This window comes from Callorhinchus milii, unplaced genomic scaffold (genome assembly GCF_018977255.1).
Source record: "Callorhinchus milii isolate IMCB2004 unplaced genomic scaffold, IMCB_Cmil_1.0 Scaffold1, whole genome shotgun sequence".
Lineage (NCBI taxonomy): Eukaryota > Metazoa > Chordata > Chondrichthyes > Chimaeriformes > Callorhinchidae > Callorhinchus > Callorhinchus milii.
The window spans coordinates 104715020-104728579 of NW_024704742.1; the positions used below are offsets into that span (position 1 = coordinate 104715020).

A 13560-nucleotide genomic window follows, 5' to 3' on the forward strand; every position below is an offset into this window, starting at 1 on the left:
TTCCTCTTTAAATCTACATTCAACTCTCTTTTAAAGGGGATGAGCTAAAAAGAAAGAACAAAAGAATGAAAACTAGAAATGACGGGCAGAGCTAAGATCGATGTATTGGGGGAGAGGTTGCAGTTCAGATCTGGCCAACTTGGCCAAATTGAGGCGAGGGATCTGGAACACAATCTAGCACTCTGTTTTTAATTGTCATCTGAATGTTTTTTCAGTAATACTTCAGAATCAGCCAAAATCCACAGTTGTTTGGCACAACCATCTTTGCAGTGTATAACAGCAGACTGACATTTAAATATTACTTGCAATGTTACTTCAGAGACAGCTTTAATCCTGATTTGTTCTCTGTAACCAACGGAAAAACTCAACGGGCAGTTTTATAACCAAAAAGGCAGTTGATATGCAAACAGCATAATTACGCGATAGTCTGCTGTATTAGTCAGAAAAAATAGTTTACGTGTAATCACCACTTTTTTTTTTGAAAGTACTTAAAAACCTTAACATTCTGAAATCCGTTCATTCACAGTAAATTTAAATTTGGATATAAGTGAGGATATCCGTTTACGTAAAAGGTAATTGAAGGAAATTGCTTCCCTAGTTGTACTGAAAATATTGTACACTCACACAAGAAAAACTGAGCTACTTATTTTATAAGATAATGTGCAATATATCTCCAATGTCAGTTTTAACAACAAAAGTGCCATTCTCTGTGTAGTGGTGGATTCGTCTAATTACTTTTTTTAATGGCTACTTTAACCTACAGCACTACCACCAACAGTAACCTTGCCTTTAGTTGCAGAGCTGCAGTATAAATAAAACCTCCTGAGGTAGTTCTTCACGTTGTATCGAGAGGCTGCAGCAACTGAAATAGCAAAACAAACAGCTTCCCCAAGTGCATTGACAACAGTGTTTTACTTGTTGGCCATTAAGGCTGAGCTATTAGCAGTGTGGTTTTAGCATTGCTGACCTTTCTCAACCTTGTCTGGAGATTGGGAACAAGTGTGGCTCAGAAAAAGAAGGTGTGTCTGAGAAATAGCTACAAACGGCATGTTCATGTATGAGCTGTAGCTTCAAATTTGCAGCCAATAACCCTTCAGAGAAAATTGGGCTGATTCCAGGCACAGCAGCTTCAGGTCCGTTGAGAATCAGTTCTATTTCAACCAGTTCTCAATAGTCTACAAGCTAAACACAGCATAAAAGGCTCATCTCACATCAGTATTGGAATCAATCAATCAATCAATCAAACAATCAATCAAAGTTATCTACTTTTGCATCAGGATCATAAGGCAAAATGGAAAATGCAAAGTATGGCTTCTTTTATGGATTAGAACGTTTTTGAAACCTGTTTTGAATCAATATTCTGATGGTGTGTTAGCTTGCATTTGTTTTCTATTTCATCAAACCACCATAAGTAATTGATGTTACCTTTATGGAAAACGCGATTTGTGTTTAGTATTAAAAATACCAAAACTTGCATTTATATAGCTGCCAGAGCGCTTGACAGTGGCGGAGCATGACACTGAGCCGGGGGGAAGGGGAAATGACCGTATGCATGGTTGAATAGGAAGATCTTCGGACGCGTCCTGAATATGGGGAAGGAAGGGGCAAGGCAGAGGGACAGAGGAAGAGTGTTCCAGAGTTTCGGGGCATAGTGGCTGAAAGCGCGTCCACCGATGGTGAAACGGAGGGCATGAGGAGCATGCAGAAGGCTGGAGCTAGTCGAGAGGAGGCAGCGGGTAGTGGTTTGGGGGTAAGCAGTTTGGAGAGATAGGAAGGTACCAGAGCATGAAGGGATTTGAAAACGAATGTGAGGATCTTGAAATCGATCTGTTTGGCGATGGGGAGCCAGTGGAGCTTGGCTAGAACTGATGTGATGGGGGTATGGAATTTAGTGCATGTGAGTATGTGGGCGGCGGAGTTTTGGATCAGCTGGATCTTGTGTATGGTAGAGCTGGGGAGACCGGCGAAGAGGGCATTTGAAAAGTTGGGAGGGACCAACGCATGGACGAGTGTTTTGGCTGCATCTTGGGTGAGGTACGGTCAGAGGTGGGCAATGTGGTGGATGTGGAGGAAGACGTTCTGGTCAGAGGTGGGCAATGTGGTGGATGTGGAGGAAGACGTTCTGGTCAGAGATCGGATGTGGGAAAGGAAGGACAGCTGTGGGTCGAACCTAACAGCTGGGCGGCAGACTGGTTCGGTAAATCCAATGGATAGGCCAGGGAGGTCAGAGCTGCAGGGCAGAAGACATTAACGTGAGCCAATGAATATGGCTTCCATCTTGTCAACATTTAGTTGTAAGAAGTCTTTGCTCATCCAAGCCCTACTGTCCGCCAGACAAGCTGAGAGAACATGGCGGACTTGGAGTCTTAGCTGCAGGAGGAGAAGTAGATTTGTGTGTCATCCGCATCCATGTGGAAATGTACCCCCTGTCTGCGGATGACATTGCCAAGAGGGAGCATATAGATGAGGAAGAGGAGGAGGCCAAAGATGGAGCCCTGGGGTACGCCACAGGTGAGAAGAAAGCATTTGAAGAGACAAAGTGAAGGCGATTTGTGAGGTAGGACTCGAACCAGGCTAGTTTGGTCCCACTAGGATGGTTGAGTCCTGTAGCTCAGTGGTTAGAGCACTCGCTTTGCAAGTGAGAGATCTGAGTTCAATTCCAGGCAGGTCAGGGCGAAACCTTGGGCAAGTTTCCTTACTCCACACTCCTAATAATAATCCCTCCACAAAAACAATAATAAATTGGTCATTTTCAATCTACGACTGTTTGTGGGACATTGCTGTGCGCAATTGGCTGCCGCGTTCGCCCACAAATATACAGTCAATTCACTTTACAGTGTGTTCTGTGAAGCGCTTTGGGACGTCCTCCTGACGTGAAAAGCGCTATATCAAATGCAAGGATTATTATTATTATATTATTATTATTGAGGAAGGAGAGGTGGTGGATGAGGATAGGGTGGTCGACTGTGTCGAACGCAGTGCAGAGGTCCAGGAGGACGAAGAGGCAGAGAAGCCCTGGTCAGAGAGAGAGAAAGGATGCCGTTTGTGACCTTGTCAAGTGCCGTCTCTGTGCTGTGGGCAGGGGTGGAAGTCCGACTGGAGGGGCTTGAGCAGGGAGTGGAGGGAGAGGAGAGAGCAAAGCTGGTTAGCAACAACGTGTTCCAGAGCTTTGGCAAGGAAGGCCAGGTTGGAAATGAGACAGTGGTTTGTGAGATTGGAGGGGTCAAGGGTGGATTTTCTGAGGAGGGGAGTGCTGCTAGCGGTTTTAAGGCGGAGAGGAACAGAACCTGAAAAGAGCGACTGGTTGACTGTGGTGGCCAGCAGGGGGGAGAGGAGGGGGAGTTGGTGGACCAGCAGCTGGGTGGGGAGTGGCTCGAGGCAGGAGGTGGTGGGCTTCATCTGGGAGATGATGGTTGAGAGAGGAAGTAAACAGGGTAAAGGTGTTTGAAGTGAGAATGGAGGCAGCTGGCGGTGGTGTGAGCAGAGGATGTGATGGATGGTGGAGGATAGTGCCTTTGGGTTGTTTTTGGGCTCCAAAATGGTTTGGGAGTAAAAGGCTCAAAATAATATTTGTAGCCATGCCATTCGTTCATCAAATAACTAACTTACAGATCAAAAATCTCAGACTTAAGTAATTTTTAAGATTGATTCTGCTTGCTATTTATTCCAGAAACCCAGTTCATATCACTGAAGAATTTGTCAAGAAATTTAACTGCACACAAGAGCTAAAGGAAAAGGGACGGTTGATAACCATCGCTCAACAAATGCTGAGCTGGAATAAGGTATTCTTCTTAAATATGTGAAAGAAATTATTTAGCTGTTTGGCAATAAATATATTAATGGCATCTTAGGAGACAGGGCGGAACAAAGTCACTTCTGTATTTTTCTATAGCAAATGGTCTATCTCAGTTACTATGTGTGTGTTTTGGGGGGAAGAGTAGGTGACCTGACTAGGAGCTCAAGTCCTGAAATGGAGCTTGAAATTGCAACCTTTAAATGTTTCTTTAAATAAACAATGTTTTTCAGACAAACCAGATACACAATATATTTGAACAGCTACAGACATTTTGTAGCCAACCATCAAACATGTTTTTAATCCTTTAAATCTTTTAAGTTGCAGTGATACTTAAAAGCTAGGTTATATTTTATCTTTTGGATCCTTATTTCCCAATTTTTTTAAGCTGTTTAATAGACACGGCTTTTTGATTTTTTAAATACAAATGATTACCGAAAGCAGTTCCCATTTGCAAATCAAAACTGTTGCTGAACAATCCTGTTACTAATTATTTAAATTTAGACCCTGATATCAGACAACAATACAGTTATCCCAGTACCAACTACATTGCATTGCAATGTCTTGAATTGAAGCACATAGTCAGAAATGCTGTCTGGTACACAAACCAAAAGCTCACCTGTGGTAAATGATAGGAACAGCTCAGAGAATATCATCCGAAATTCATTATTATACATTATAATGTACACGGAAACCTCATTGTACCCGCCTGCTATACAGTGCTGAGTTGCCTTTGGATAACTGGAACTGTACACCTAACTATCAATGCTGACGAGCTGACTTTCTTCCATAAAACATAGCCAATGTCTAGGTGATCAGATTGCCACTGATGTCACTTCACGTGTGCATTCATGTTATACAAATACAATACAAAATTATATTTGTAAAGTGCCTTTCACGTCAGGTGGACATCCCAAGGTCCTGAACAGTCAGGAATTAGCACCCCAGCTGGGGTGGGTGATGTTGGGATCAGGGAAGGTGGAGGGCAGGGAAGGTGGGGGTAGGAGGGTGGGCGAAGGCACGGTCGAAGAGGAGGGTCTTGAGGCATGCCTTGTCAGGGGGCAAGGGAGGGAGCAAGGCAAAGGGAATGTGAGATGGAGTTCCAGAGGGTGGGGGCCAAGAGCCTGAAGGCCCGACCACCGATGGTAGGTAGGAGGAGGCAAGGCCGTGCAGGGCCTTGAAGATGAGGATGAGAATTTTGAATTCGATCCTCTTGAGGAATGGGAAGCCAGTGGAGCCAATGAGAGTAGGTATGATGCGGTCATGGAGCCTGGTGAGGGAGAGGACATGAGTTGCAGAGTTCTGGATGATCTGCAGCTTGTGGAGGGAAGAGTTGGGAAGGCCGACAAGTAGGGTGTTGGCATATTCAAGCCTTGTTGTAATGAAGGCATGTTTGAAGATTCCGGTGGCCTGAGGGGTGAGGCAATGGCGGAGTCGGGCGATGTTGCGGAGGTGGAGGAAAGCAGAACGGGTCATGGCATGGATGTGGGGGAGAAAGGACAGTTGAGGATTGAACAAGACATCTAGGTTTCTGACTGGCTTGGTGAGGTGGAGTGTGCATCCAAGGATGCTGATGCTGTCAGTGCCTGAGGTGCAGAGGCACTGGCGCGAGCCAATCAGGAGAGCCTGGAGGAGAAGCCATTTGTGGAGATGAAGTGGAGATTGTGTGAGATAAGATCTGAACTATTCAAGGACAGAAACTTAAAAGTTTAAGGTGAGAGGAGAGGCGGCAGAGGAGGATAGAGTGGTCCACAGTGTCAAAGGCAGCAGAGAGGTGGAGGAGGATGAGGAGACAGAGGGACCCCTGGTCACAGATGGGCAGCAATGAAACTCAATTGGAGGGTTCGTAAAGGGAGTGGAAGGAGTGAAGCTGGGAAGCAACAACTCTTTCAAGGAACTTGGAAAGGAAAGGGAGGCTGGAGATGGGGTAGTAGTTAGGGAGCAGGAATGGGTCCAAGGAAAGGCTTGGATCCAGGGAAGGGGTGGGGTAGGCCAGAGTGGGAGGAGTTCAGACGTGATGGGCAGGGAGTGCTGCCAACATCGTCTTCTAAGTTCTCCCTCCCTGTGCACTTTACGAACAGAAAGTGCTGCTGACATTACTTCATCTGAATGTACAAATAAATATTCTGCGAGGTAGTATCATAATAGAAAGGAATGGCTTTGTTTGGCTCACAATCTTAAGTTGATGTGTCATTTAGACCAATGCAGCTATTGTAGTCTTGCGAATGTTGTTGCAGGTAAATAAGAAGGATTTTTATTTTCCCACAGCGCAAAGTTGGTTTTAATACAATGGGTTCAGGATCCAATGTGAATCTATCAGCAGGTTGGACAGATCTAGTTTTGCTGGCTCAATGTAAAGGGATAATACAAGACGGTGAGTTTTGAATTGCTATTTCCTAAAGCATTTTTACTTTACAAATAAATTGCAATGCCACAAAGCAGGTAGGATGAAGCTCCTGATAAGATTGCAGCCCAATTTCTCAGGAAATTACAGGGAAATGCAAACCATTTGTTTCTGGAAAATTGTTTTGATTTGGAAGAATATTTTGGTCAAAGGGCTGCAAGTGAACCAAAAGTGAAAATTCTGAAACTTGCAATGAAGATTAAAAATAAATCTGTTATTGGCAATGACTAATTGGTTACCATGAGGGGGCGTGAGTGCTATGGTGCTTTTAAATTTAAAAGCTATAATGAAAATCATATCGACATGGGATCTAATTAAAATTTAGATAAGAGATAAAAGCATGCCTTCTCCATCTGATACCATTTGATAAAAATGGCAAAAACAATTAGCTCCCATCGTGTCTTGGAGCGCCGTATAGTGCAGGTTTGGATGCCGAGCTAGGTAGAAGGGGGGAGGAGGAGGTGACCATAGGGACAGTTGAAGAGGTAAGAGGAAAGTCTTCAGGTTGCTTTTAAAGATAGATAGAGGGGCAAGTCGAAGGGATTGAGACAGGAAGTTCCAGAGTTAGGGGTGTAGGTCACTGAAGGCACGGCCACCAATGGTCTAGGTATGTACAGTAGTCCTATGTCAGCTGAGTAAAGGGGGTGGGGGCAGAAGAGTGGGGTACAAGCAGCTACGAGAGATAGGGAGGTGCTAGCTCAGTGGTTAGAGCATTCACTTTACAAGTGAGAGTCCTGAGTTCAATTCCAGGCAGGGCGAAACCTTGGGCAAGTTTCCTTACTCCACACAGAGCCTAATAATAATCCTCCAAAACAAAACAATAATAAATTGGTCATTTTCAATCTACGACTGTTTGTGGGACATTGCTGTTCGCAATTGGCTGTCGCGTTCGCCCACGAATATACAGTCAATTCACTTTACAGTGTGTTCTGTGAAGCGCTTTGGGACGTCCTCCCGACGTGAAAAGCGCTATACCAAATGCAAGGATTATTATTATTATTATTATAAACGGATTTGTATGCGAGGATGAGGATCTTGAAACTGAACCTAAAAACTGGTTATTGTACATATTTTACAAATGATTTAAATAAAAGAAACAATAACCCATCCTCTCAAGATGATTATGGAGAGGAGGGGGGGAATTGTAATAATTGCCACCAGCTAAAATTATCAGATGGAGAGAAAAATTATCCTTTTGGCCTTCTCTCAATGGCATCCACCCCTCACCCCACTGATCGCTGAAGAATGGTTTGCTCTTTCTATTCCACAGAATTGATTTATAATTTAAATGTAATTTTCTTCACCACTTTATGCGGTGAAGTAACATGAAAGTTTACATTTCTGTGGCAGATAGTAATGCATCACTAGTTATATCACATATTACATTCTCCCTTCCCTCTGAAAAGTATTCTAAAATAATCCTTGTATTTAGTATAATGCCTTTCAGGAGGACATCTCAAAGAACTTCATAGAATTATATAATACATTACAAAATTACATTTGTATAGCGCCTTTCACATTGGGAGGATGTAACCCAGGCGCTGGACAGTCAGGGATTTGGACTTTTTGGACCTGAGCTGGGATTGGGGAGGGAAGAGGTGGTCGAAGGCTCAGTCGAAAAGAGGGTTTCTAGAAGCGCCTTGAAGGAGGCAAGGTAGGGAGCGAGATAAAGGGAATGTGGGATGAAGTTCCATAGGATGGGGGCAGAAAGGCTAAAGGCCTGACCGCCGATGGTGGGGTGGGCCGGGCGGCGACGTGAAGCAGGCCAGAGCCTGCTGAGTGGGGGAACAGACAGTTTGATATGGGGTTAGCAGGTCGCAGAGGTAGGGAGGAGCAAGGTCATGGAGGGCTTTGTAGGCGAGAATGAAGATTTTGAACTCTATCATCTGGACGATGAGGCAGTGGTGGAGCCGGGCAACTTCGCGGAGGTGAGGGAAGGCAGAGCGGGTCATGGCACAGATGTGGGGTAGAAAGGATAGTTGAGGGTCAAACAAGATGCCAAGGTTCTGGACTGGCTCAGTGAGATGGAGTGTGCATCCATGGATGGTGATGCTGTCAGCGCCTGAGGTGTGGGGGTGAGCCAGTCAGGAGGACCTCGGTTTTGTTGACGTTCAACTGTAGAAAGTTGTTCTCATCCAGAACTTGATGTCTGACAGACATTCTGTCAGCACAGCAGTGGTTCTGGAGTCGAGGGTGGAGACAGGTAAGTGTTGTGACTGTATTTTGAGGGCGAATCTGGTAGCAAATCTACGCACAGCAGGTTTCACAGTCATGAACAATTTTATCTGGGGATTGTTAGCCATGGCATCGAGAGAAACAACCTTTTCTTTTTGAATAGTGCCAATAGCTAATGAAGTTGAAAAAGAATAATTGCCAGCCTTAATTAGCTTGTTTGATTCACTGATTGTGAGAAACTAATTGATCTCTAAAAAAATTCTCTAGGGGCTTTGGACATTCTCTTGACTTCCTTGGACCACGCCCCATTCGATCCAGACCAGATTTCTTGTTTGTTCTTTCTTGCGGAGACAGTTTTGTACTGGATTTTTGCTGATGCCATACAACAGCCCTATCTTTATTCCAGCGAAATCAAGATCATAAAGGTACATACAAGGTTGAATTAAAATAACCCAGACAGCTTTGATTTGCATAACTGAATAATCATAATGATAAGCTATTTCAAATGCTGGATTCTTGTAAAACAATATTGTGGTTATACTGTAATGATAATATTATTACAACTAATTTTGTGAGATGCAATCATTGGTACCAAGGCTAACTTTTCCAATAGTATTTACCCATGTTTTCAAGTGGTTAATGATTGATGTGGGATTGAAGTTAGAAACATGAGACAGTCTTCATTGGGAGTGAAAATCACAGATTCTCTTAGACTTGATTTTTTTTTATCATTTAAAGATATTCAGGTTTGAAATTTCAGTCTTCGTCTGAAATGTCATTTTGTCTTGAAGTGAAGATTGAAAAGGTTGTGAAAAATTCCTAAATTCAGTCTTAATTTGAAAGCTGTTTTTCTGCTGTTTTTAAAAGAACCCCGTTTCCAAATTAATTTAAGAATTCTCACAATTCTATTCAATCTGAATTTTAAGATGAAATCATGTTCCAGGCTACGTCTGGTGTAGAACCCAGGATGTAGTCGCTATAGCTAGGTTTAAACGAACACTCACAAACAGAGTTAGCTCAGAAGTATAGTTTATTCAAATACTTGCAGCAAGGAGAGGGAAAGCGAGAGGCAATACAATAGCACGTCTCTCAGAAGAGTCGGTACTCTCCTTCTAACAATGGGGCAGTCCCATTAGTTTATATACATGATTATTTGCAATCACCTCATGCTTAACTCGTGTCTCAAACAATTCTTGCTGTTGATGGACAAGCATTCAATCATCACAAGCTTGAGTATACATTCACAGACAGTACAAGGACACAGGTTCTGCTCTGATTATCTACAGCTGTTGCTCAAAAACATCTCTAATCTCATCATATCTAATCGAGACACTCTGTACTTTACGTGTTTTAGTCCTTTTACATTCCCACACTGGGTAGAGTTTTGTTTCTTTGAGGTTTGTCTAGATCTGTACTTCTGCACTACCATGTTTCAGCTACTAGAGGTCCTCAGCAAGCTGTCAGATCCTGGCACTATATTTGTACCATATTATATTGCAGTATTTCATGCCCTGTTTTATAACTGGAAGCAATATCATTTTCACAGTAGAAAAGTGAATTAGCTGCACACTGTTAAAAAAGAATACCTAATTTTGGAGTTCTACATATGTGCAACTAAGAACTTTCAAATTAGGTGTCAGTTTTTGTATTATTAACAAACTAGTCATGCGGTCATATTATTAATGGCATTAAGAAGCAGTCCCCGGAAAGTTCTTGGACTGTCCAGTAGACACTTGTGTTGCAGTGATGTTAGAGGTGGTTTCAAATGGGGCTTTATGAGAAGTGTAATATACAATGCAATGGACAGAACAAAGCCTATGTTATGCACCTTGATCAATATTTAGGTCTGAAGTATCTATTTCTCGGTGTGTATCTATTTACAATACATACTATAAGAAAAACATTTCAGTTTGAATTTACTTTCATTTATTAATAGGATGGACATTGCGATTTCTCACAGTAATTACCTGATCTCAGTTAGATTGTTATGGATAGTTGCTGATCGAAGGTTAAACACTATTTTCAAACCGGGGAGTGGGAATTAGAAAATAATTCTGAGTACCTTTCAATAAACTAGTTAAAGGCAGAAACAGATTATCGCCCTTCCCTTTTGATCAGGCAATTAAGATGTGTTTCACAGGAATTCATCTTTGGTTAAAATGGGAAGGATGGAGTCAATTATTTTACAGATTAGCTACAAATTGTTCTGGAACGTTTTTGAATTGACATTTTTATCTTAAGAGTTCTCTATTTTAAAAACTGTTAAAAAAAAGGCTCTTCAGTTTTTCTTTCAGATCTGTCTCTTTTGATTTAAATTGTTTCTGCTCTCTTGTTATCTTGTTCATTTTCAGTTTCTCTTTCCTTGAGTGGAGCTTGCCAGCACCTCCTGCGAGTCAGAAAATACTTCGTAGATTCCCAATTTTCCAGTCCATTAAAGCAGACTTTAAACAGGCTGACATCGATGTTCTAATGGGCCTATTATATACACTGTTACGTCAAACACTACAAAGATTTTCTGTAGCTCCTGACACTATAAGAATTGGGTTTCCAGTCTTTGGAGTTGTTGAATTTTTCATGCTTATTACAATCTTTGATTTGTAGGTGTACAATACTGTAAAGTCAAGCGACTGTGTATTTGTAGGCAAACATGGCAGCCAATTTGCACACACAATATCTCATAAGCAGTCATCACAGAGTGACACATTTTATTTGAGCATTGTTAGCAAGGACATAAGAAGGAACTCCTTTCTCTTTTTAAATCGTGGTATGGGAACTTTAACAATAGTTAAAAGGGAAAAATGGGAGCTAAGTATGGGGAAAGGAGCAGGAAAATTCAGATGAAAATAATTCAATTTCCTTGTATTTAGACCCTCTTGAACAAGAAAAGTCATCCAATGCACAAATTTCTCAAAGAGTCTGGGGATAGGTTTCAATCTACAGGAAATCTATAGTAATTCATGAATTATAATGTCAATAACGTCTTGTTTCAAAGCTTTCACACTGAAAATCTGTATACTATATCTGAATGCTCACACCTAATTAGCATTTAAAAAAATTAAAAGGAGTGAAAAGTGTGCAATATGTTGAAAGAAATAATAATAATCCTTGCATTTCATATAGCGTCTTATCATGTCTTCAAGACATCTCAAAGCACTTCACAGAATATACTGCAAAGTGATTTGACTGTATATCTTTTTTTGTGGGTGAAACACAGCAGCCAATTGCACACAGCAGTGTCCCACACACAGTCATGGATTGAAGTAACCAATTTTTTTTTGTTGAAGGAATTATTACCCATGGAAAAGCAATCCGCCAATCGACTAACAATCGGGTTCCTACTTACTGTTAGGTAAACAGAGACGTGTGGAATAAGGAAACTTGCCCAATATTTTACCCTGGCAGGAATCGAACGCAGGTCTCTTGCTTGTGAGGCGAGCGCTCTAACCACTGAGCTACAGGACTCCACAACAATAATAATAATCCTTGCATTTGTCTTTCAAGACGTCTCAAAGCACTTCACAGATTTTACTGTAAAGTGAATTGACAGTATATTTTGTGGGGGAAACGGGGAGACCAATTGCGCACCACAGTGTCCCTTCAATGTCACTTCCTGTTTTGTGTATGCATAGCAAAGCAGGAAATAATGTTGGAGGTAACTTAATAACACAGAAGCCAGCCATTTTAGTGCTAAATGACTACCAGCATATGGAAGTGAGTGGATAGGGTCCACAGTGCAACTATATTTATAAGCGAATTTGCACTGTAGTAAAGCATGTTGTAAGAGGGCTGCACTGTATTATATGCAGGTTTAGCAAGTTCCAATGCTTGTGGACCACTTTGGGACATATTTGATTAGGCAATTTGAAGCGGCATGTTATTCTGGGACATGATGCTAGTGAAGTAACTTCAATGTAAAATAAGGTTAAAGGGGATTACAAATGGAGCCAAGTATGTGGTGGGTGGGGTGTAGGAGGAGGGATATTGAGATCTTAAAAAAAAAGTCATTTCTTAGAACAACTAGAACAACTTCCAAAAGTCCTCTTAATCCCCAATTTCTCAATGTAGATGGATATCCAGCTGAGTTATGCAACAATTTGGATGCTGCCTTCACTTACAAAACACACAGTCACTACACTTTACAGTATATTTTTGATGCGCTTTGACATGTCCTGCCGGTGTGAAAGGCTCTTTTCCCAGTCTAAGGATTATTATTAATATATTAATATTATTTCTATATATTGCTAATGTACAGGAAGTCTATGATAATCAACTAATTTATTGTCAATTTTCCTGATATTTTTTTAGATGTTAGATAATCCCTACAAAACATCAGCAAAGATAATCATCATACTCGTGCCCCAGCTGATAGTGAGTCTATGATTTGAGTTTGAGTGCTTGGATCAAAATCCAAAATTATAAAGGATACAGGTTCCTTGCTTACCTGAATGGCAGCAAACCAGAAATGATCAGATATGTGATCTGAGTGAGTGTTTTCTGACAAATGGAAATGGTTTGATGTAACTCAGTGGAGCTGCTTGTGAAAATCTGTACAAATAATAACTGATTAACTTAAATTTTAGAAAAGGCTTTCAAGGGAGTCATTTACTATTCTATTTTAAATTATATTGTGATTGTTAGAAATTCCAACATAGGTGGCTTTTGCCATATTGATTTACTCATATTTTGCACATTCAACAATAACACTTAGCCCCCTTCACAAGATCACAAAATTGCCCTGGCTGAATAAGGCCTTTCTTCACCCCTTTGATATCATCCCCCCGAATGGCACCCTACTGTCCTCCTATCAGAGCGTCAAGCTGATTTTTAAATGAGTTCAGTGTCCTGGACTTACCACATTTTTTGGAAACCTGTTCCAGTCATTATGTACCATTGAGAAAATAAAAATGCCTGGTATTTGTCCTGATATTGTCCTCCACAATTCTAAACCTTTGTCTCTTGTTCTACTGTCTTTGTGCATCCTAAAGTATTGTTCTGCGTTTACTTTTCCAGTCCCATTTCAAATTGTGAGGTGAATTTGAGAGAGCCTCTATTGAGGTTGAGCTGGCCAGAGAAAGAAGTGAGGTATTGGCACAAGCTGAGGAGGATGGCCTCCATCTGGTCCATACGAACCTGCAAAAAATTTAATCTCATCCAGGCCTTGATGTCTAACAGGGAAGCGAATCAAGAG

At 41.6% G+C, this 13560-nt stretch overlaps 1 protein-coding gene across 1 annotated transcript in view; it reads left to right on the forward strand.

Moving 5' to 3' along the window:
• tmem232 (transmembrane protein 232) overlaps positions 1 to 13560 on the forward strand; it is a 65044-nt gene that overhangs the window by 2446 nt on the left and 49038 nt on the right. The window contains exons 3-5 of the mRNA XM_042333954.1: positions 3671 to 3782; positions 6062 to 6167; positions 8640 to 8797. Of these exons, the coding sequence (XP_042189888.1) occupies positions 3671 to 3782; positions 6062 to 6167; positions 8640 to 8797 (376 nt within the window). The remainder of the gene's footprint in view (positions 1 to 3670; positions 3783 to 6061; positions 6168 to 8639; positions 8798 to 13560) is intronic.